General features: G+C 37.8%; 1 protein-coding gene across 16 annotated transcripts in view; it reads right to left on the bottom strand.

The window, feature by feature from the left end:
• Nucleotides 1-24,330, bottom strand: part of DMD (dystrophin) — a 2,111,713-nt gene that overhangs the window by 1,445,875 nt on the left and 641,508 nt on the right. For all 16 annotated transcript variants that reach the window (XM_053892047.1, XM_053892050.1, XM_053892044.1 and 13 more), the window contains 2 exons: nucleotides 10,448-10,630; nucleotides 9,577-9,758 (listed from right to left, as the gene is read on the bottom strand). In XM_053892047.1, the coding sequence (XP_053748022.1) occupies nucleotides 9,577-9,758; nucleotides 10,448-10,630 (365 nt within the window). The remainder of the gene's footprint in view (nucleotides 1-9,576; nucleotides 9,759-10,447; nucleotides 10,631-24,330) is intronic.

Here is a 24,330-nt window from a genome sequence, read left to right as displayed (position 1 = left end):
GTCTTGGAGGCCCCAGTGTTTACTCTGCGACCTCACATTAAGTATCTCAGAAAGAATTCACCTGTGAAGTTCCCCTTCCAACGGCTAGAAATAAAAATAAATTGTCAACCCTCCCTCAAAATTAAATGCGTACGAATACTTATTTGTTCACTGAATGGAATGTGAGAAATAGCAGTGTGCCTAAAAAGGATTCTGTGAAACAAAAATGAACCACTGTTTCCAAGTCCTAATCTATTTTTCTCCTCTGTCCATATAACTCAACAGCAGTTTAATTATTGATATTCTTCAACTATCCAGAGCAAGATTAAAGTTCAAAATGCAAACAAATTCATTTGCATTTTGAAAGCATAAATTCAAAATAGTAACAGTAACACAATAAAGAAACTGCATGGCTGGATGAAAAGATTCTTGTGGCAAATACATTATGGCAACCCTCAATTCAATCTTCCTGATTAAATACTTACAAAGTAGATGAAGACACTCGCAGATGTCATCACAAACCAAGGACTACTATTAAATACAATGATTGAAAGATTGTTTAAATTATCACTAGTAAGAATGAGAAATGTTGACACTCAGAGATCACATTCATTTCTATGGCAATAGAAGCCTACTCAAATTCAAAAATTGTGTCACTAGAGAACATCTGGCACGGTGCCTGGCATATACAAGACACATGACAAATATTTCGTGAATGAGTAAGTGGTATCATTGAATTATCAATCAAATATAAGACATAATACAAAAAACAGGAACTTTCCCAATCTGAAATATCAGAATTCAGATTATTAAAATGTCAATTTCCATAAAAGCTGCTCCTGTTAAGGATGTCTATTAACCTAATTTGAACCATTTTTTAGTCCTAAATCACAAAGACATCATTTTTCCTTTTGTCAGCTCCGGCACACTGTTTCGCAAACATGGCCAGCACCCTCCTGCCTCTGGAATTTTCCATTTGTTTGCCTTTGCCCCAGCTACCTGCATGGCTTATTTCCTCCCTTCATTTAGGGCTCTGCTTAAATATTACCTCATCAGAGAGGCCTTCCCTGAGTGCATACATACGATAACACACACAATGATGTTTCCTTCTCTAAATCTATAGCCTGCTTTCCTTCCCTTTTAGTCATTTCTCACCAACTGATACATTATACTATTCTTTAACTGTCTCCTCCCATGAAGAATGCAAGCTTAATAAGAGGGAGTTAGTCTGCTTTGTTCACTTAGATTTCCCCAGTATCTAAAACAGTGCTGGGAATATAGTAGATAAGAATTGTTAGTGAGATGGATGAATGAATGACTAAACTTAATTTACCAAACAAAAATGATTTCACCTCCTGTCCATAAGGTTGCCAACTTGAGGATGCCAACTCAAGGATTTCTAATTATCATTGTTTATCTTTGTGAAAAAGCATTCTTCCAAAAAATCCTACTCTCTACTCTCATTTCTAAAAATTCCAGAGATTGGGCTTTCCTATTTGTAATTTAAACTATAAGAATCATATACTTGTTATTACTTGAAAAAGGACTATCCATATTTTAAATGCACATTATCTACACAAAAACAAATTGTGATGGTCAGTCATATCCATATTTGAAAAGGACTATCCATATTTTAACTGCACATTATCTACACAAAAAAAATTGTGATGGTCAGTCATATCCATTTCAACCTGACCAGATTGCTGTATGTTAATTACTGCTGCTTATTAGGCCAGTGATTAGTTGTCAGTACGCACACATTGTCCCTCTTGTTTCTTCTCTCACAAAAATCTTGCAATTCCATTAGTCACCCGTGTGAGATAATATTACCATTGAAGGATTAAATTAGACATCACCAGCATTGTTTATGGAGCTTCTAAGAAAATAGTTCAACTGTCTGTCCCCTCCCTTGATAGAAAAATAGGGACAAAAGATATTAAAAATAGTGGTCTACAAAGAAGGAGTATGGATTTATACTATTCCGTAATTGTGCCAAGAAGATCAGTTCTTGTCAAACTTTAACGTGCTTAGGAATCACTTGTGATCTTGTTAAATGGCAGATTCTGATTCCATAGATCAGACGGAGGACTAATTCTGCATTTTTAATAAATTCTCAGGGAATGTTGCTCCTACTAGTTCTTGAACCACCTCCACCTCGATCTCTAAGAAATTCTCATTGTAACATTGTTAGAAGAATTTAAAAATGAATTAACAAAATGGTGATATAAAATCACACACAAGAGTCTGAGATATTGCATCGTTAAAACGCTCACTACAACACATTTATCTGACAAACTAGAACTACCTGGAAAAATTAATTCATTTGTTCATCCATTCATTCCTATATTCACATATGCGATAGGTCAGCTACTTCACTTGGGAGAAAACCCACTATTTGTTCAGCATCTCCTTTGCTCTGTTCACTTACAAAGGCCATCTCATTTCAAGACTGGAACATACACTCGGGGGAAAAGAGATGAACCAAATTTGTGAGACATATTTTTCTCTCCAAAGTGTTGATGGTGATTCACTACTGTTTGCCATGTTAGGGCTTGCGTTTTCACCCACATACTATTCAGATCTCTCCTCCTGCTGATGTAAACCAGGATGTAACTTCACCTGGCCTCCTTCCTGACTTGCTTTCATTTTCTTCCTTCACCACCACCAAGGCTTTACTTTCCCCCTGCGTGTCCTAACCACAATTATCAGAGAAGCTGACGGAACTTGCTGTGCTTATCTTGATGAGTCCTTGTAGAAATGTCAGGAAATCTCTTTTTCTCTCTGCAGGTTGCATTTTTCAATCAAATTAATTAGCTTATTCATAGAGAAGAAGATTTGCTGTTGTCCATATGCCAGTTGTCTTCTCATGCTTCCACAGTTGGAAATTTTGCCTTTTTCTTCTCCCTCACCTCCCACCATCCGAAGGGTATTCTCCAGCATAAAAGGAATCCAAACAAAAATGATTTCACCTCCTGTCCATAAGGTTGCCAACTCGAGGATGGCAACAGGCACTGTCCTGTTTTCATTATTTTATTTTAACTATGCAATCAGGGGCACTTAGTTCTTTCCAATTTCATAAATAAAGATTTTTAATTGACCGATAGCATACGTTAGTGCCAAGGCTACCTTAACAAACTTCTTTACTGCATTAGCTTCATCATCAACTCACATCTATGAAGGTATCAGAATTGTAGTGGAAAGAAATTTATAGAATTTAAGAATCCAATGGAAATGGAGTAATAAGAGGAAAAAAGGAGGGAGAAGCATCTGCATGTTTATGTTTTTTACTGGCATTTCTTTATTTATATTTCCATTGCAAAATTTTAACTTCAAATGTAATTTCAGTTACCTTGAACATACTCCCTCACCCCCAGAGAACACACCCAAGATCACGGCCTTTGGGGGAAAAAAATCAAAGAGGCAATTAGAACAAGCCAGGGGAAAAAAAGTGAAAAATATATAGGAAGCAAATTGTTAACCATTATGGTAGAGTTAAAATAATTAGCCTATGGCTAGTCATCTTATTTACGATGATGACCATTCTTTGCATTTTGTAATTATTTTGCATTCACGATCTACTTTTTCATACTCTATGTCAGCTGATATCTTCTCAAGGTGTGCCAGGTTCATAGAAGTGCTGCTGTTTCAACAATCAGTAAGTGAGAATCACAGAGGGGAAGTATGCAACCCCAGTTCACATAAACAGGTGATTAAGAAAGTGAGACCTGGGGGCGCCTGGGTGGCTCAGTCGGTTAGGCATCCGACTTCGGCTCAGGTCACGATCTCGCGGTCCGTGGGTTTGAGCCCCGCATCGGGCTCTGTGCTGACCGCTCAGAGCCTGGAGCCTGTTTCGGATTCTGCGTCTCCCTCTCTCTCTGACCCTCCCCCATTCATGCTCTGTCTCTGTCTCAAAAATAAATAAACACTAAAAAAAAAATTAAAAAAAAAAAAAAAAAGAAAGTGAGACCTGGGGTGCTTGGGCAGCTCACTCCAGTGAGCCTCTGACTTCAGCTCAAGTCATGATCTCGTGGTTCACCAGTTTGGGCCCTGCATGGGGCTCTGTGCTGATAGCTCAGAGCCTGGAGCCTGCTTTGGATTCTGTGTCACCCTCTCTCTCTGCCTCTCTCTCTCTCTCTTAAAAATAAATAAACATTAAAAAAAAAAGAAAGAGAGGCCTTATCCCTTTGGCAAATCTGAGTAGATTTATGGTTAGGTAGAAATAGGAGCATTTTGTTACCCCTATATATTTTTAAGTTCCTTGTTTGATAACTATTAACGGTTTGTAGGATACATAGTACTTCCTAGATGCGACCTGTATATAGCTAACATTTATGTGTATAATGCAAGGATACCTATTTCCAAAGCAAAAAGGATCCTGACTAGGGCAACCGCTCAGTTGCTTAAGTGTCCGACTCTTGATTTCAGGTCAGGTCATGATCTCACAGCTCCTGAGTTTGAGCACCGCACTGGGCTCTGCACTGACAGCATGGAGTCTGCTTGGGATTGTGTTGCCTTCACTCTCAGCCACTCCCCAGCTTGCTCTGTGTATCTTTCTTAAAATAAATTAAACTTAAAAAGAAAGGATCCTGACTGTTAAAAAGGCAAAGAAATAACAAAACTAAGTATAGCAGGAGTAGTTTATAAATTAACTGTTGGGCTAAAATAACAGAATATACTCGTGGTATACCACAACTACCACCTGGCATAAGATCTGTCATTTTTTACTTGGGTTACTTCAATGACCTTATAACTGCCCTTTCCTCTTCCAGTAGCATGACTGAGATGTTCTTTACCTGTCTCACCCCTACTTAAAACATTCTGGTGGCTTTTTCTTGTATGATAGGGAAAGATAGGATCAAATTGGCAGAGAGGGAAACGTTGGGACCTGAGGTCCCTTGGTGGGGAAAAACACAGATTTTTGGAACGGTGCTGGGAGCGTCACGGCAAACCCCCTTGGACATAAGGTTCCTCTTCAGAATGTAACAGACACCGCCTACTCCCCCTCAGGTTCCCCTCAGTAATCTGACAATCAAAATATCTAACTAAAATAAGTAAAGCATAAAGCTTATGCTATAAGAGGGACAGTATGACCCTAGTCTGATTCCTCACACAATGGAATGGAGCCAGTCATGAATGGAGGACCCAGCACGTAGAGTTATGAAGCCAGTGAGGGTAGAACCTGAGAAGGAACAAGGGAGAAGGGAAAGAGGGGGCAACCAGAACCTTATAAAACAAAGACCCTTGCCTATAGTGGGGGGTATTCACTTTTAAATGCCCCGTCTCTGCAAAGAGAGCTTTCATACTATTCTCACTTTCTGATCTCATACTCCAATAAACTTTGCCTGCTGTTCATTTTGTGTCCACCTCTTCATTCTTCCAAGAGGTGAGACGATGAATTCCAGGTACTGAGGTAAAAAAAAAAAAAAAAAATCCTCAAACACTTGCACTTCCACTAGAACTCCAAAGCCCTTTTCTCTTACCCTAACACCACCATACAAGAGGGGACCCTTACCTCTCTTTTAACCCTGTCTCATACCTCCACTACCTAACCTTCCCTCCTGCAACTTTCCACTCATGCTGATCCTCGCTCCCTCTAACAAGCCGGTTGTTCCTATTTTAGTGCCTTTGCATTGGCTGCTCCCTCTGCCTGAAATGTTGCTCTCCTGGTTAACAAATGGAAGTTCCTTCTTGTCATTCAAATTCAAATTAAATGGTTAACACCCCAGAAATAACATTCTTGGATCACAAACCCTAAATATCAGCTAGGAGTAAGTTTTCTGAGGAGATTAAAAGGCACTGTGATACGGAGATGCTTCTCCCGCCTTTCATCCTCTGGGGTTCATTTAAAAAAAAAAAATTAATGTTGATTCATTTTTTTTTTTGAGAAAGAGAGATAAAGAGAAAGCATACACAAGCAGGGGAGGGTCAGAGAAAGAGGGAGAGACAGAAAGAATCCCAAGCAGGCTCTGTCCTGCCAGTACAGAACCCAATGTGGGCTCAAACTCATGAAATGTAAGATCATGGCCTGAGTCAAAACCAAGAGTCAGACATTTAACCAAGCATTCAGGCACCTTTCTCTTGGGTTCTTTCTTTCTTTCTTTCTTTCTTTCTTTCTTTCTTTCTTTCTTTTTTTTTAAAGAATTTTTAAAAGTTGACTTATTTATTTTGAGAGAGAATAAGTGCGAGTGAGGGAGGGGCAGACAGAGAGGGACAGAGAAAATCAGAGGCAGGTTCCGTGCACTGTCAGCATGGAGCCTTATGTGGGGCTTGATCTCATGAACCATGAGATCATGACCGGAGCTGAATTCAAGAGTCTGCAGTTTAACCAACTGAGCCACTCAGGCGTCCCTCTTGGGTTCTTGTTTTAACAGCCTCTCTAGAGCTAAAGGAGATCTGGGACTTAAACTCTTATGACCAATACTTTGTCCCTAATGCCTGGAAATGTATCTGATATCTTGAGGTACTCCATTAATATTTGTTAATACTTCTGTTTGTGTGTGTGTGTGTGTGTGTGTGTGTAGAGTTTCACGTATGTGTGTGTGTGTGTGTGTATAATTATAGTACATATATAAATATATACATAATATATAGTTATAAGCTTATTTGTATTCCCAGTTAGTTTTTTTGTTGTTTTGTTTTTTACGTTTATTAAAAGATAGCAACTTAAGAATCCTAGCATGGTTTCGGTTATATCTTATATGCCCAGACAAACTTTAATTATCATTCCTCTCATCACAAAATCTATGCTTAGGCAGGGATGACAACTTGGGATGGGGTCTATCCACACTCTGTCTATGGGAGGGAGAGATGAGAAATGTAGACTGATCCATTTTTGTTTGCTAGCAATTTATCATGCCTTCCTACTTCATAGGATGCAGAGGTTTGGAAAGAATAGGTGATGCTCCCTATGAAGCTCATCATCAACAAAGCTCATGAGAATAGAAAGTGAATGGGTAGCAATCTATAAAAGCATGAAATAAAACCTAGAATTATTATTATTTTTTTAAATACTGATGATATCCTATTGTCATAATTAGCTCTTTGGTTCCTTCAAAAAAATCTATTAAGAATCAGGTCCAGCACGGTTTGCATAATGGCTTATCTCAATTAGATTTTAATAGGTTTTATGCATGAATACACACAAAGTTAGGGAAAGTGATATGGAAGACTTACTTTTACAACCTTACAAAAGATTTCTGGATTTGCTTTGCAAAATCATACTTTGTGTATGGGTATTTCAATAAACTGTCCAGAAATGACTGTGTGCTACAGGTGGTTCCATATTAGCGTCTCATTTTCAAAACTCTGTGTTTTAGCAAAAACTATGCCAGCTAAGAGGCCACCCTTGCCTTCCTAATAATCATTCCAAGTGCTTAAACACATACCAAAGTGCCCAAATCTTCCCTCAGGACAAACTTTTTTTTTAAGTTTATTTATTTATAGAGAGAGAGAGAAAGAGAGAGAGCGCGCACAAGCGAGCAGGGGAGAGGCAGGGAGGGAGGGAGAGAGACAGAGACAGAGAGAGAGAGAGGGGACCCCAAGCAGGCTCCACAGCATGGAGCCTGATGTGGGGCTTGGACTCACGAACCTATGAAATCATGACCTGAGCCAAAATCAGGAGTCAGACGCTTAACTGACTGAGCCACCCAGGGACCCCAGGACAAACTGGTGTTTTATGTCAATCTTAGCTAAGGACTGATGTTGTTATTTTAGCTTTTCCATCCTCCAGCAGGATGGGGGTAAAGAAATTACACACATACACACATATGTATGTATGCATGTTTGTGCATGTGTATGTGTGTAAATATGGGCACGTGCACTATCATCCACGTATGTGTATCTATGCTATTATCTGTCATCTGATAGTAGATATCCCTTCAAGACAGGCATTTTTTAAAGTAACCTTGCTTTTAAAACTGACTACAAATTTGGGATTTTAAGTTGAATTCACCTTTTCTTGTAACTCAGTCTCAAAGGTAATTAATTGATTAGCATGAACACTTCATGCCATATTGTCCGTCTTACCTAAAAAAAGGGACTGGTGGGGCACCTGGGTGGCTCAGGGAGTTAAGCATCCAACTTTGCTTGGGTCATGATCTCATCGTTCATGAATTAGAGCCTGCACTGGGCTCTGTGCTGTCAGCTGAGAGCCTGGAGCCTGCTTTGGATTCTGTCTCCTGCTCTCGCTGCACCTCCTCCGCTCACACTCTGTCTCTCTCTGCCTCTCAAAAATAAATAAACATTAAAAAAAATTTAAAAAGGGATTGAGGGTTTGATGGGGGCACTTAGCCTCCAGGAGGGAACGGGAAAAGAGAACATAGGAAGGAGTAGACAGTGGTTCTACCATGGGATTTTAAAGACAAGCAAATTTTATCTGAGGTTACTTTAAGTTGCACAGATCAGTGAAAATAGGAAGTTGCTACCTGAAGAATGTTGAGACACGACCATAAGTAAGAGAGGTTCTGTATCTTATAATTTATGATAATAAATGGGGGGAATAAATGAGTCAACCCTTGGGCATGGATATGAGACTGACTCAATTGTTAGAATATAGCTGTTGTAACTCTAACTTCTAGGGTTAGTTGTAATCATTAAAATGGGCACATCAGGGGAAAACGTCAGTATGTATAGAGACTCATATCTCCTGGTTTGGAATACCAATATTTGTGAAAATTCTATCCTGCATATGCCTTATTTATTCTTTCAAAAGACAGGAGTTTAAAAATGTGTTTTCCCCCTCCCTATTGTCACACTATAATTTAGTACTGAAATAGCAATCTTCCCAGCATATCTAATGAGCTTCTTTGGTCCTAGTTTAAAGCTTTTAATCTTCATAAATAATAGCTAAGTAAACTTAAGGCGCTTGGACAATTTCTTTAGCTTAATGTATTCAAATCCACAGTTGGCACTTCATTTCTTTTCATTTAAAAATAAATCTATCTTGTCTCGATAGGCTCTACATGAATACACACACCTAACAATATAAATCAAAGCAACACATCCAGAATGATGAGATCTACTTGTTACCTTTATAAGAAACATGCCATTTTCACAAATACCTCAAAAATTCTTTTTTGATAAAGTCAATATGTATTCTTAAAATAATTCACTACCATATAGTACTTGCACAAGGATTTCCAAACATAGATTAGAAGTATTTTTTTTTCAAGAAGATTTCCATAAACACATGAGAAACTAATATTTTGAAAGCTTTTCCTTCAGAAGAGAAGTTTCCTGTCAACTGTGCCTAACAGATGATTTTATGTGCATGGTTTCCTGTTTACATTTCTGTTGCCTTCCATGGTCACATTTTAATTTTTGGAAAAAACTTAGAAAATATTAACTGTGACAACAATTTTGGCAACTTTGAGAGCAGAGTTCTGTAGATAATGGCTCTTCTATCCAACCTCTCCACATCAATCACAAAAGTGAAAAACAAAATATAACAGACATGAAAGTACAATCTGAACATGCCCTTAAAAAGAGCTACATGTTCTAGGAGCAAACTGAGAATCCCAACTTAAACGAGAAACTGCATCAAAGTAATCATGCAAGTCCCAAACTCACTATTTTTAGGAATTAAAAACAAAGACTTACTTGCTCTGTTTTTCCATGCTAGCTACCCTGAGGCATTCCCATCTTGAATTTAGGAGATTCATTTGTTCTTGTACTTCGGTTTCTTCATCTTCTGATAATTTCCCTGTTCCAATCAGTTGACTTCCCAGTTGTAGAACATTACCAACTCGTCCCTGATGAGATGTCAAATCCATCATGTACCCCTGACAGGAAAAGAAGGTGAAAAAGTGGGCGCTTTAGGTAAATCATTATGGTTTTGAAATTTATTTTTTTTTTTGCAATTTTCAATTTGTAGCCCAGGTAAATTATATTCCAGTAAAAGGATGTGAGTTTTTATTTAAGAAAACCCAATAGCGTTTTAAATATGAATTAAGGGCAACTAGCAGCCTAAGTCGCCTTCCACAGAAGCAGATCCTGAGATAAGGATCTGTATGCAAGTGATGTACTAAGTAAAAGCTCCAAGAAAGACATGCAAAGGAGCCAAAGTAGCAGAAAATAGGACAGCAAAGGGGCGGAAAGCAAGTTAAGGGTGTCACTTCAAGAAAAGTCTCCCATGGAGGGCGGTGTAGCCTGATACCACATGGGTCCTCCAGAGTGACTGTTATAACTCAGCATCGCTTTGACCCAAGAGAAGGGAGCTGGGCTCTCATATCCCTGGCATGAGTCACTGGCAAAATGAGATCTCGGCAACTTCAAGTGTCATTCTGCAAGACAGAACTTTAAATGCAGGCTGTTGGAATCCCACGCCCATCAACACTGATTTGTTTCCATCTCAAAATAAAAGCTAAATTACCAAAGTACAAGGATCTCACAGAGTAACTGAGATAAAAAGAGGGACTTGTCATTATGACAAGTCATGTGCTTGGTTTCATCCATCAACGTTTTGCTTTACCTCGTGAGTATGAAATTGTTCTTTCACTTCTTCTACATCATTAGAAATCTCTCCTTGGGCTTGCAATGTGTCCTCAGCAGAAAGAAGCCATGAGAGTACTTCTTCTAAAGCTGTTTGGTAACTGTCCAGGGTTACCTCAGTCTCCATTGATGAACGGCCAATATCATCAGGAGTTTCCAAGTGCTGCACAATAAAATAAATTGGGTGTTATACAATGAGTATCTTTGCAGACTGTTCCAGTACATTACATGATAAATCGAATGAAATATTTAAAATGCTAGAAATGTCCACTTGCATTATCAGAGACATGAACAGCAGACACATACAATACCAAGTCTGCATTTTAACATCTCACAAACATACACACAAATTCTCAAATGGCAGTTGAAATCCACTTCAAATTAGTATTTCATTAAAGCTTTTCTGGATTATAGTAAAAATGAATTAATACATCATCTCTTCATGCTGTATTTTAAATGCTACCCATTTTCAGCCATAGGTAACTTTTTCATTTTATATTTTCAATCATTTATACATAAGCATTATTGGTATTATATTTACATACTTTTGCAATGGCATTAAAGGAAACATCTCTTCCCAAGAGAAGGGAATGAACTATTTCTGAAAATTTAAAGAGCAATAAAGTTATCGGGTTGAAAATAAATGAGGGAAACAGATGAAATTTAAACAGAAATACCTCATTCACACAACTGAAATTTCTAACAGTATGATGACTTCTATAAATTAAGCTTTTATTTCCAGAAGGCCATGGTTTCAGTAGGAAGGCATTATCTTACGAGATGTAAAATATGAAGCATTTGCTTCCACATTCTTTTAAAAATGTTAATTTATTTTTCAAAGAGAGAGTGCATGAGTGGAGGCAGGTACAGAGAGAGGGGGACAGAGGATCTGAAGCAGGCTCTATGTTGACAGCAGAGAGCCCGCTGGGAGGCTTGAATTCATGAACTGTGAGATCATGATGTGAGCCAAAGTCAGAGGCTCAACCTACTGAGCTACCCAGGTGCCCCTGCTTCCACATTTAATTAGTAGGATGTTAAGTAAGATTCCCAACAGTTGTCTTGAAACTCTGAATTTCTGAATAAAGCTGAGAACAACAGGTACATAGTCCATAATTGTAACGAGAAGATCCAGGCCACCTATGAAGGCACTGCTAAGAAGGAACCAGAAGACTGGCCCCACCACTTTCAGCCCATTACCTAGCTGAAGGTATAGAAGAAGAAGTACAGTGACTGGAGAAAACTGATGGGGAAAGATTCTTTTGGAGTAGTGGGAGTACTAGGCATGTCCATACCTCCTCCCCACCTCTAGCTAAGTAATGGAGACTTTAAAAGACTCACCTGTAGATAACAGGTTAGTTTCCAGGATGGAACACTGACCTCTAAACCTGGTTGGGTGTTAGCGGGGATTCCGAAGCAATGGGACCAATACTACCAAGTACCAGGAGACAACTCTTGGGGTAACTAATGTGTCCGCTGCTTTAATACTAGGGCAATTGCCAATGGTAACGATTCGAGTAAATAAGAAAATGTGCATGAATTTTTATTTGGGTAAAGTACACTCATGGTACATTGCTGGGCTTCAAATATCTTAAGAAAGACGGCATTCAAGAGGGTTTCCTGCTGAAGTAGGGGATACAAACAAAGTGTTGACACAGTGAAGCAGAGCAAAAATATTGAAGAAGTGTTTGGAGAGGAATCTTCTGTATACTCCAAAGACACTAAGCAAACACCAGGCCCTAACAAACAGCGTTCTGCAAAGGAAACAAGAGGTAGCATAGAACAAGCAGAAGCTACTTGGGAGACTGCATGATCTTGTCTAGAAAAAAAATCCCCCCTTTTGATGGCTTTCCTCTGACAGGTCTGCCTTGAATTTCTAGTCCCTCTCAATGCTGGGCCTTATCCCACGGAGCTGCCAGCACCAACTTAATTGTGCTCTTCCAACAAATGCTCCTATTTTGAAACTTTATTATTAAAAATTTCTTCAACTATTAAGTCCTCTAAGATGAAGAGACATTGGGGGAGGGCTTTGTGTGATATTTTCATCAAATGATGCATTCTTCATGTGTTTCTAGAGAACTGGCAGAAATATGTCATCCTGATAGGTCAAGATCACCCAACTCTAGTATCTCGAATAGCACAAGGACCCTGAGAGACCTAGTTGCATGGGCCCACCTCAAAGTCAAGGCAAATTTCTGAAGGTCTTAGGGGTTTGAACAAGTTCCATGGTGTATCCTTTCTCTCCATCCCTAATTACTATTAATAACAGATATCAAAGTCAGCATTAAGAGGAGAAAAGTCACACAAAGGTAGCCTGGGAGATGTATGTAGTCAAGAGCAGCTTCACAGTTGTGCAACCTGAGCAGTGGTACAGTGCCCCAAGGCTCAGAAACATACCTTGCTTGTTTTAACTGTTTCCTGACACTGCCCTTAATAATGTTATCTTTGAACGTGGGTAATGGAAGTGAAGTCCAATAAGGTGACAAAGGAAATGTGCAGGGGAAGTAAGTATAATATGTGTGTCGACCCCCATTTGCATATAGTGTTACTGACGTGCCATGAGCATAAAATTCGGGTGGACACACACTATGCGGGCATGGAGCAACACTCAAGCCCGTCCAAGGGAAGTATGTCTACGAACGACCGATGGCACTAACAGCCCCAAGAACTCGTGCTTTCTGTTTGAACCAGAACTTGGTTCAAATGCAGAAAGAAGGCAATTCTAAGAAAACAAGAATGACCACAGAGTCCTTGGATATCCCTTCTTACTTGTATTTCGTTCCCATATTAGCCAACCATCTAGGCTGAAATTGAGGACACAAAAAGAAAGGGAAAGGGCAACCCCGGGTTCCTTGTCCTTTCAATCCTGCCTTACTCATCAGAATGATGAAAGTACAGAATAGGAGTAGAACATGCACCTATCGAGAAGTGAAATAAAAACAGCTAAGTTAGTGGTGCAATGTTTCCACATTAAGAATGAAATACATAGGCATGCACAAGCTACAAAATACAAATTGTATAGTGCCGGTGATTCTGCAGGAGTTAAATGGTCTTATATTTACATTTACAACCGCAATTGCACAATGTAACAATGAGCAATAAAACCCATGCTAATACTTTAAAATTTTAATTTTCTTTGTTCAGTATGAAGTTCAACAGCAAATAAAAAACACAATGGCAAGTCAAGAAAGAGAGACCATGGAATAAGGGAAAACAGCTTTATAGTTTAATTTTAACAGCACTTTCCTTCCTGCTCTTTGAACAAGGGGCCCTGTATTTCACTTTTCACTGTACTGCACATTGTGTGGCCAGCGCTGTGTGTAGGTGAAAAAAAATACAATTCAATTCTGAATATTTTGGCTTCTCTGGGTTACAGGTGAGAGGAGACAGTGCTTTATTATCATGTACGCTAGAGCGTGGTTGTAAAACCCAAGGGCTGTGGAGGCAGTGTTTGAATCTTAACTCTGGTCTGAGGTCTTATCACCCTGGGAAGGTTACTTAGCTCTATCATTAGCCTTAGTTTCCTCCTAAGTAAAACAGGAGCAGTGATACTTTCCTAATAAGATTGTGGTAAAAATTAAAGAACAGTATATCAAGTGTTTAGCAGAATGCCTGATCTTCTGTAAGAACCCAAGAAAGTGCATGATAACTGCAATTATTATGGGATTCTTATATGCATAAGAACCATTATGAAACTCAACCTACTCCACTGTTATCATCTTAAGTCACTGTCCAGATTTCAAAAGCCAAAAAATTATTGTGGAAAAAATGATCCGAAAAACTTCTGAGGGTAAGCATCAATTAAACCTTTATGAAACGTGAACCTTAACCTAGCTCCTACATCAAAGTTCTAAAAATCATTAATGATCTTGATTTCAAATGTATCTTCTCAAAATGATAAGTTATAAACAACACTATTACTCAAGTAACACAATACATTTTACCAATGTACAATTTGGATTACAAAAGTAAACATTCCCACTGATAGATAAGTAGGTAAAGAAGATGTGACATATATACACAATGGAATATCACTCAGGCGTAAAAGAGGTGGAAATCTTGTCACCTGTGACAACTCAGATGGACCTAGAGGGCATTATGCTAAGTGAAATAAGTCAGACAGAGAAAGACAAATACCTTATGATTTCACTTCTATGTGGAATCTTTTTTGAAAAGCAAAACAAACAAACAGCAAAACAGAAACAGACTCATAAATACAGAAAACAAGCTGGTGGTTGTCAGAGGGGAAGCAGGGAGATGGGTACAAACTTCCAGTTATAAAATGCTTAAGTCATGGGGATGTGAAGTGTACCACAGGGAAAACAGTCAATAATATTGTAATAACTCTGGTGATAGATGGTAACTAGACTTATTACAGCGATCATTTCATAATGTACATAAATGTCAAATCACTAGTTGTACACCTGAAACTAGTAAAATATTGTATGCCGACTACACTTCAATAGAAATAAAATAAACATTTCATGATTTATTGATATTTACAGAAGCTTGAAATTTTGGAGACAATTTTAAAAGGCAAATCTTTATAGTCAAGGACACGAGGTCTAGTACTCATAAATTCTGAATCTCAAAGTTTTGTCTGAGGATGTTCATAAAACAAAAACTTTGCAAAGACAGCCTTATTAAAGCTAAACTCAAACATGAATAAGCTGTGTAAAATAAAAAATAACTCAATTCATTATTATTTGTATGCATAAAATCAACTCTACATACATAGATGATTATGGTCAAAATTGTCATCAGGGCTCTGAGTAATTCCTTCTTTGTCTAGACAACTATTTTTCAAATTTGTTAGTCATGATTCATCAATGATTCACGAAATCATTTTAGTGGGTCATGACCAGGAATATTTAATGGGTCATGACTAGGAATTACTTAAAATTAAATAAAATTAAATTAATAAAATAAATATTAGCCTGTGTCATTTATATTAAGGATTAATATTGCTTTCTGAACTCTTATTTGAGATATACATATATATGTATCTATGTATATATGTGTACATATATGTTCCGGGTCAAAAATAAAAAAAGTTATTTTCCATAGGTCAGGAAAAAAAATTGGAAACAATTCTAGAATTTCAGCACAAGTAAACCCATGAAAGAAGAAATGTGCTTGAATTTTCACATTTGCACATTTTCAATAGAACCTTTGAAAGAAAATACATTCTTTATAAATCCATCTTTAACACTGGTGGTTCTGAAGCTCCTTGGGAGCTTCCCAGGTGTAGTCTAAAATTGATCCATCTGTGTGGAAGACAGAGAGAAACCAACTAAAGAGGCAAGCCACCCCAGATAGGTAGGTGGCAAGGGAACTTGCATACAAGCCTTGTTTACATACAGACCTTAATGGAGTTCAGTCACATATACTGTCCAGATGGGCTCAACATCACATCACTCTCTCAGAGCTGCATCCTTGGGGCAGCTCTAGGAGTGGGGAAGGCAGGTGGAATCATTCCAAGGACACAGGCAGGGGTGAGGGGACCTCCAATTGCCACGGTCCAGCTCATGGATCAAGGAGTAGTCATGTCCTCTCAAAGACCTCCCCCAATGAACAGAGAACTTAGAAACAGATATATGTAGACAGGCGAATACTTTTGGTTCCAGCTCCCCAAAACATGTATTTATTGCTACAGTATTTCATATTTTACTAAACTTGTGGCTAGTTCATACATATCATGGCAGCAAAGGAAACTTTCTAGGAAATTTGATCTTTGCTTTTTATAGAAGACATATGCATAAGAAAATGTTACCAATCATTTCATGACTTAAGATGCCAGTATCATCAAATGGAGCTAATTTTTTTTTCCCTAGGCTTCAATCTTCTTTTAATTTCTATCTTTATCACAGTGGTTTATGTTTCTCTGCAGTAGACTGGGCAAATAATGATTCAGGTGAGAGGTATAACGATGGACGGATGGAACAATTCTGGCTGTTTTCAAAATTAAGAACACTAAAATTGATTCAACATTCTCCACACATTTCAGAGGCGTAATGATTGTCCTTTCACATGGGGACTTACAGATATTGTCACCTATGTTCCTTGAAGATGTTGCTATTCCATAAGGTGGAAGAGTATAGAAGAGGAAATGAAGTAATGAGGGAAGACAAATGAATGTATGTGTTAGTCCTGCAATGTCTAGGACAAATGTCTGGAAACGGATTTCCAGTGAGAGAAATTGTTGTAATAAAATATAGAGCAATAGCCTTGACACTACTTCATTATGTAACTTTTTTTAAACCCAGCTTACTCTCCGTCTAATCTTGAGTAAGTTGTTTAACCTCTCTAAATCTCAGTTTCCCCATCTGTAAAACAAGGAGAATAAAAGTGTATCTCCATAGGATTGGTGATAAGATTATATGAAATGATGCAAATAAAATGTTAAGCACATTCTAGTTTCTAAGAAATGTTCTACAACGCCTGTATTTGGGGACCAATGTTCATTGAAATGGCAAATGACTTTTACGAGGAAATACAGTTGAATGAGCTGTGTGTATTTTTAGAAGCACGACTTTGGCAATTGAAAGTGAGGTAAGTCATCAAATGGCTACATACAGGTAGTGAAACCAGCAATCCAGCAAACCACAAAGCTCTTAGAAAAATAGCTGGGACGTTTCCAGAGGGCACATCTGTTACTGAGTACTTTTATATTTCTGTTGAAACCAACCTATTTTGGCAACTTCCCCAAATGCCACCTTAAAATGTGACAGGACTTTTAACCTGGATAAAAACAGTTCTTTTGTTCTTGAATGTGTAAACACTTCAAGAACATTTGAAAATGTTATCACTTAGCTCCCTTAAATGTGTCATACGTTTTTTAGAGTCAAGTCAGTGCATGGATAGTGAATTTTTTGGTGTATTCTATAATCTTTTTATTGTTCAGTGAAAGATTACTGGAAAGCTAAAGGATTACAGAGGGATAACGAAGTGGTTCGTTTACTAAATAACAGAAGAACCATTCATAAGAACTAGGATTAGTATGTGGAAATATTCTTGCATCAGTTCCCCTGTGTTTCCTCAGAGATATAACATGTAAACCAGGGTATAATTCAAAGTATAAAAAATGATTGCCGAAGTGATTTATGACAAATTAATCCATCATGCAACACTGTACATGACATTCAATCTAATCTTACGATCAACGAGGTAATTTTTAATACTGCTTGGGCCTGAAATTCAGTTCAAAGTTAAACCCTAATGAGGAATTAGAAAAAAATTATGGTCTCCTGTTAGGGCAATATTAAAACAACAGTCACAACAACAACGACTACATCTATAAAAGCAGTAACAACAGCTGCCGTTATTTATTGGGCACTTAGTGTCAGTTAATTTGTTAAGCACTTAACGTGCACTGTATCATTTTTTACCACAACAAATCAGGATGACAGAGCATAGTAGGATGAGGGAATGGGAGCAGAAAAATTAAACAATATGCCAAAAATCACAAAAGTGATTTGCTGTTCTGTGACTTAAAATCAAGTTGTTTGGTTTACAAACGCTTATCTTCACCACAATTTTATAAATCTCTATTAATGAAGAAAATGATTTCAGAGTCTGGGAAACAGCACTTTCACAAAATATCTTAATAAGAGTTCTTAAAAATAAAATAAAAATGTATATTTCTTTGTAAATATGTTTAGTGATGGATGTTAAGTAGACTACTGCGAACATTTTACAATATCATGAATCATTATGTTGTATACAGGTGTTGAACACCGGAAACATAATGCTATGTTACAATTACATCTCAATGAAAATAAATAAAATTATTAGAGGAAGTTATAGCTCAGGCTCATAAAAAGAAAACAGTTATTGAACTAACATTCTAACCCAAATCTCCTAGTCACCTAAGAAGGATTTTAATTTCAAACAGCAACTGTATTGAAGTTGTCTTATGTCAAGTATATAAGATGAGTCCATTTTTTTTTAATGTATGTGTATTTTGAGAGAGAACACACAAGCGTATATGCAAGTGGGAGAGGGGAGCGGGAGGGGCTGAGAGAGACCGGAGAGAGAGAATCTCGAGCAGTCTCCCTGATAACACGGGGCTCAATTTCCTGAACTGGGAGACCATGAACTGAACCGAAATCAAGTGTTGGATGCTTAACCCAATGAGCCACCCAGGTGCCCCTAAGATGAGTCCATTTAAAGAAAGCTAACAGGAAAGGTCAATAAGATTATGGTTCAGCTAATAAATTGTGCCTTGAAAAATTGTATGTATCTATATATTTTCTTCTTTTCTTCACTTCCACAATTTCACAATCAATGGTTTTGAAACTACTAAGAAAATAATATCCGGAACCCACATTGCTAGTCGAAAATCAAATGTAAAGTCAAGAATAATGCTTGCAAGACTAAGACACTGCTGTAACACTGAAAAAGGGGACAACGCAAATGCAGACAGGAGTGTGACATAGCCGAGGTGATGGCACAGACTCTCTTTTATAAGACAGAGGAAGATGCACAAAAAGTATGTAATGTAAATATTTTCTAAAGGAAGACGTGCCAAATCTACTGTTTGGACTCTATACTTTCTATAATTCCTATCACATGCCTTTCGTTTTTGTATCAGTTAAGTTGATTTTCTTCACTATTATAGAATGTCTTGCAGAAATGGTATATTGTGCTTAGAACACTCTGGTGAAGAAGACAAAAGAAGTCTATCATCATCTGTATACATATGTGTTATATCTATGTGTATACTTCCATTTTTAAGGAAATCTTTTCCCAAAACCTATTAAACAAAAAGGTTATGGAGCCAAGTATTCATCTTGATACCCAGAAACAAGTGTCCACTGCAGAGACTGCTGGTCCTTCAATATCTGTCCTCCTCCACTTCTTATATAGGAGAAAATATAGATGAGCTATGGAGCCTGGCTATACAGAGTATAAACTATAGTTCCCAGCTTCCCTTGCAGTTAGGTGTGACACGTGACCAAATAGTGGCGAGAGGAACAGGATATGTGCAACCTCTTTGTGAAAAGTTAAGAAGAATCAAAATGTTCTTCCCTTTGTAGTTTCCTTCTTCCCACAGGCTGTAATACAGACATGACGGTGAACGATCCTTGATGAAGTCAGTATCCTAGGGGATGACAGAGTATCATGGCAAAGAAAACGCTGGTCCCTGGATGGGCAAAGCTTTCCTACAAAGCCTGGACTAGCAAAATACTGATAATTCTGAAAGAGAAATCAACTTGTTTCTTAGATAGTCCATTACTATGTTGTCTCTGTTACTCCCACAATGCCTATATCCTATCTAATACATGAGCATGCCCTAAGTTTCTAGGAATTGAGATTTTATTATAAAGATAAATGTATTTCTAAGGGCTAATATGTGGTTTTAAAATAAACTTTCTACCATAAAATCATATGCCTCTCTGCTTAATATACTCTCCCTCTATGAAATGTATTCTCAACGAAGGTTCCAGTTCATTTTGTTGCATCATTTTTTCTTTCTTTTTTATTCTTTTATAGAGTGAGAGTGAGCATTAGCAGGGGAGAGGGACAAAGGTGGGGAGAGAGAGAGAGAGAGAGAGAGAGAGAGAGAGAGAGAGAGAGAGAGAGAGAGAGAGAATGTCAAGCAGGCTCCACGGTCAGTGCAGAGCCTGACGTGGGGCTTGATCCCATGACTCTGGGATTATCATCGTTTTTCAACCCATTTAACTTTTAAAAATTTCTTTCCAGATTGATTTATATAAGTGACATATTACATTGTGCAAATTTAAGATGTAATTACCACTGTAGCTTTAGCTAACACCTCCATCATTTCACATAATTACCATTTCTTTTTTTGTACTGAAAACATTTATGATCTACTCTCTAACCAACTTTCAAGAAATATAACAGAGTATACACTTCTAGACATTACACAAATCTCTGTATTCCTTGAAGGCAGGAACTCTGTCCCATACTTAACAGAAGATACAACATACAGATAACTAATAAATACTAATTGAATTTAATTGTTTTAGGTATCTAATTTTAATTTATTATTAAAACTCATTTGCTCTTCCAATTTATGGTCTTGTATAAAAGATGTTTCAACTGGTGATCATGTGTGGAAAATAAGTGTATCATGGCATGAAGCATTCATGATTTTAAATATATATATTTTTCCCAACATTCCCTTTGACACATACCATGTGTGTGTTTATTGATTATTTCCTTTTCTTTATCTAAGTCTACTTTTCAAAAATTTTTAAGTTGATTTATTTATTGAGTGAGAGAGGGTGCACAAGTTGGGGAGGAACAGAGAGAGAGGGAGAGAGAGAAAATCCCAAACAGGTTCTGCACCATCAGCGCAGGAATCGATGCGGAGCTCCAACTCGCAAAGTGTGAGATCATTACCTGAGCGAAATCAAGAGTCGGACGCTTAACTGATTAAGCCACCCAGGCACACCTTATTCTACTTTTTCATGTTACTGGACATATATTACCTCTCTTAACTATACTATCTTTCATTTCTTAATTTTCTCTTTTCTTGATCTCCTTCTGAAAAAATTTGTCTTGGTTATTGTCATCAACAAAGTCATAGGATCTTTCATAGAAAATCAAAAAGGATGGAAAATAAGTAATCATTGCTACAACAAACCCTTCTAAAGCAATCAAAGTTTAGAAAGAAAATAATAAAAGAGTTAAATAGATTTTATTTCTTTATTTTTACTTATTTAATTTTGAGAGAGAGTAAGCAGGAGAGAGGTAGAGGAGGGAGGGACAGAGAGAGAGAGAGAGAGAGAGAGAGAGAGAGAGGGAGAGGGAGAGAGAGAGAGAGGGAGAGGGAGAGGGAGAGAGAGAGAGAGAGAGAGAGAGAGAGAGAGAGAGAATGAATCCCAAGCAGGGTTCCCACTGGCAGCACAGAGCCCGATGTGGGGCTTAAACTCACAAACCATGAGGTCACGACCATAGCTGAAATCTAGAGGTAGACAGTTAACTGACTGAGTCATCCTGGCACCCCAAAAATATTTTTTTTGTCATTCATGATTTTATTTTTTTAATATTAAATTTATTATCAAATTGGTTTCCATACAACACCCAGGGCTCATCCCAAAAGGTGCCCTCCTCAATACCCATCACCCACCCTCCCCTCCCTCCCACCCTCTATCAACCCTCAGTTTGTTCTCACTTTTTCCAAATAGATTTTAAACGTACCTAATATAAAAGATATGTCTTTTTATTGATAAAGTTTACAATAAAGTTTTTTTGATAAATACCAATAAATTCATATGTAAAACAGCTTTCTCAATAACTCATCAAGTAGTTAATGAAGAGCATCCAGCTTAGTGATTTCTTTGCACACGTTATGTCATATAATTCTCACAACAACCCTAAAAGAGGGTCCATTGCCCAGATGAGAAAATTGAGGTCACACCCATGAGGTGTTGGATGAAAAACTGGACCCTCAGCAAACCAACATCCCTTCTTGTCACTCTGAAGGGTTAAAGGAATATTATGAGATCCATGGATTCCAGAGAAGAAAGATGAACACAATAACTATAATAATTTTGGTAAGCTTCAATAATTTTAAAAGTCAACACACACAAGTAGGAAAATTCATACAAGTAGGAATTTAAAGAATTGGGGATTTTCTGAAAGTAACTTTAAAATAAGGCAGTTGCAAGATATGTGAGAAGACCAAGTCAGTTCTTAACGCTATCCTCCTCAGTCCTAAGTTTAACAATCGTATCTACTTTCAAACATGCCTGATGCAAATATACCAAGTCTTACTTACTTTAATCAATCTTTTCTAAGTATTTGCCATCTCTGGATAATCTATTTGCTTCCCATATTAAATCTCATTTCTTTCATGGAATCAAGAATCTCATTCCATTTCACAGAATCAGGGAATCAGGAACTTGCCACTGTGGATTATCTCTTCTCTGTCCAAGCTCTCCCCCCATCAAACTGAGCCTAGGGGGTTGGTTTCTCAGTCTATTGCACGTCCTAGCTAGTGTTTTCTAAAATGTCACTGCCTTCCCTGGCTCCATCCCCACCTCTGTATGTGGCAATGTCTCAAAGGTGTCCTGGTGCACAGAACCAGCGCCTGCCCTCAGGGAACTTCAAGTGAGTCTCACTTTGGAGCAAGATAAACCTGAATTCCAATTCCTGAGGCTCTAGAATTTTGAAGGAGTGTGTGTTTGACTAAGTAATGAATCTCAGATTCCTGGTACACACCTGATAATACATAGGGCAGTATTAACTTAGAAGGTATTGTAAGGCTCACAGACAACATACACGGAGTTTTTATTGTCATTCCACATTACCCCTTTCCACTCAACCTTTATAAAATCACTTCCTTTTCTTCATTGTTCTTATTTAATGCACCACAGAATAGAGAAGTAGCAAGTGATATCAACAAAAGGAGTCTGCCTAAATTTGAGACCTGAAACCACAAAACTCCTAGAAGAAAACACAGGCGGTAATCTGTTTGACATCAGCTTTAGCAGTATTTTTCTAGGTAAGTCTCTCAGGCAAGGGAAACATACAAACAAACAAAAAACTATTTGGTCTACACCAAAACAAAAAGCTTTTTCCCAGTAAAGGAAACCATCAAAAAAAAAAAAAAAAGGAAAGAAAAGAAAAGGCAACCTAATGAACATAAGAAGATATTTGTAAATGACTTATCAGATGAGGAGTTAATAATCCATATGACTCAACACCAAAACAACAAAAACAATCTGATTACAAAATGGGCAGAGGACCTAAAGAAGACAATTTTCTAAAGAAGACATCCAGATGGCCAAGAGACACAAGGAAAGATGCTCAACATCCCTCGTCACAGGGAAATGCCAATCAAAACCACACTAAGGTATCACCTCACACCTGTCAGAAAGGCTGGAGTTAACAAGACAAAAATTAACGAGTGTTGGCAAGGATGTGGAGAAAAAGGAATGCTTGTGCACTGTTGGTGGGAATGTAAATGGGTGCAGTGACTAGAGAAAACTGTATGGAGGCTCCTCAAAAAATTAAAAATGGAAATACCATATAATCCTGTCACTTCCATCCTGGGTATCTGCCCAAAGAAAACAAGACTAATTAAAAAACACATCTGCATCCTATGTTTGTTGCAGCATTATTTACCATAGCCAACGTACAGAAGCAACCCAAGCGCCCATCAGTAGATAAATGGATAAAGAAGATACGGTGTATGTGTGTGTGTCTGTGTGTGTGCAATGCAGAATTTCTCAGCCATAAAAAAGAACAAGATCTTGTCATTTGTCACAACATGAATGGACTTACAGGGTACAATGCTAAATGAAATAAGCCAGACAGAGAAAGACAAACGTGATATGATTTCACTTGTATGTAGAATCTAGAAAACAAAACAAACAACTGAACAAAGCAAACACAGACCTATAAATACAGAAAACAAACTGGTAGTCGCCAGAGGGGAGAGGGGAGAGGGGTAGGGGGATGGACAAAGCAGATGTAGGTGATTGTGAGATACAGACTTCCAGTTATAGAACGAATAAGTCATGGGGTGAAAGGTACAGCGCAGAGTGCATAACTTAATGGTATCATAATAGCATTGTATGGTGATAGATGGTAGCTAAGCTCACAGTGACCAAAGCATAACATACAGAGTTGTCGAATTACTGTCTTATACACCTGAAACTAATTTAACATCGTGTGTCAACTATACTTCATTCAAAAAAAAAAAAAAAGAGGGGGATTGGTTTTATTTCAATTCTAGCTTATAAAAATATACAACTAAGCTAGCAAGCACACTTTTGTTAAGTAGGTCATTTTCCCTCAGACACAATGGTTATCTCCACTTCCCTCAGGTACACCAGCTACTTGGCTTATCCTTTCACATGTATCACTAAATTCTTTAGATTTTTTTCTTTA

Source organism: Panthera pardus, unplaced genomic scaffold, assembly GCF_024362965.1.
Source record: "Panthera pardus isolate Hobbes unplaced genomic scaffold, ASM2436296v1 HiC_scaffold_27, whole genome shotgun sequence".
Lineage (NCBI taxonomy): Eukaryota > Metazoa > Chordata > Mammalia > Carnivora > Felidae > Panthera > Panthera pardus.
Note: the sequence above shows the minus strand (reverse complement) of the source record. Positions and strands in the feature narration are given on the sequence as shown.